At 61.0% G+C, this 649-nt stretch overlaps 1 protein-coding gene across 1 annotated transcript; it reads right to left on the bottom strand.

Moving 5' to 3' along the window:
• Positions 1–38: 38 nt before the first annotated feature.
• On the bottom strand, positions 39–614 carry RHOG (ras homolog family member G). The gene has a single exon (XM_008938449.1). The coding sequence runs from the start codon at positions 612–614 to the stop codon at positions 39–41; it is 576 nt and encodes a 191-aa protein (XP_008936697.1).
• Between the last annotated feature and the right edge of the window lie 35 nt (positions 615–649).

Raw genomic sequence — 649 nt, 5'->3', positions numbered from 1 at the left:
GGGACCGGATCGTCTCTGTTGGGTCACCAGCAGCCCTGTCACAAGAGGACACAGGGCTTCTTGGGCTTGGCCGGGACGGGGTTGAGCACGGCCCTCACCGCCTCGGTGAAGACATCCTTGATGCCCTCCTGGTTGAGCGCCGAGCACTCCAGGTACTTGACGGCACGGATCTGCTTGGAGAGGCTGATGCCTTGCTGGGTGGTGATGGGTGCCTGGTTCTGCTCCTTGAGCCGCTTCATGGTCTCAGGGTTGTTTCTCAGATCCTTCTTGGTGCCAACGAGGAGGATGGGCACGCTGGGGCAGTGGTGGCACACCTCCGGGTACCACTTGTGCTTGACGTTCTCGTAGGAAGGCGGGCTGGCGATGGAGAAGCAGATGATGAAGACGTTGGTCTGGGGGTAGGAAAGCGTCCGGAGGCGGTCGTACTCCTCCTGGCCGGCCGTGTCCCACAGGTTTAAGTTAATAGTCCTGCCATCCACCGTGTTCTGGGCGCTGTAGTTGTCGAAGACGGTGGGGATGTACTCCTTGGGGAAGGCATTGGTGGTGTAGCAGATGAGCAGGCAGGTCTTGCCCACCGCCCCGTCGCCCACCACCACACACTTGATGCTCTGCATCTCCCTTTAGATACTCCGGGTCCCCCGGGCACCCC

The sequence above is a fragment of the Merops nubicus genome, unplaced genomic scaffold (assembly GCF_000691845.1).
Source record: "Merops nubicus isolate BGI_N331 unplaced genomic scaffold, ASM69184v1 scaffold28944, whole genome shotgun sequence".
In the NCBI taxonomy this organism is placed as follows: Eukaryota; Metazoa; Chordata; class Aves; order Coraciiformes; family Meropidae; genus Merops; species Merops nubicus.
The sequence above is the reverse complement of the archived record's forward strand: the minus strand, read 5'-3'. Positions and strand labels throughout refer to the sequence as shown.

Coding starts and splice junctions, on each gene's coding strand:
- RHOG (XM_008938449.1), bottom strand. CDS start 614: ATGCAGAGCATCAAGTGTGTGGTGGTGGGCGACGGGGCGGTGGGCAAG.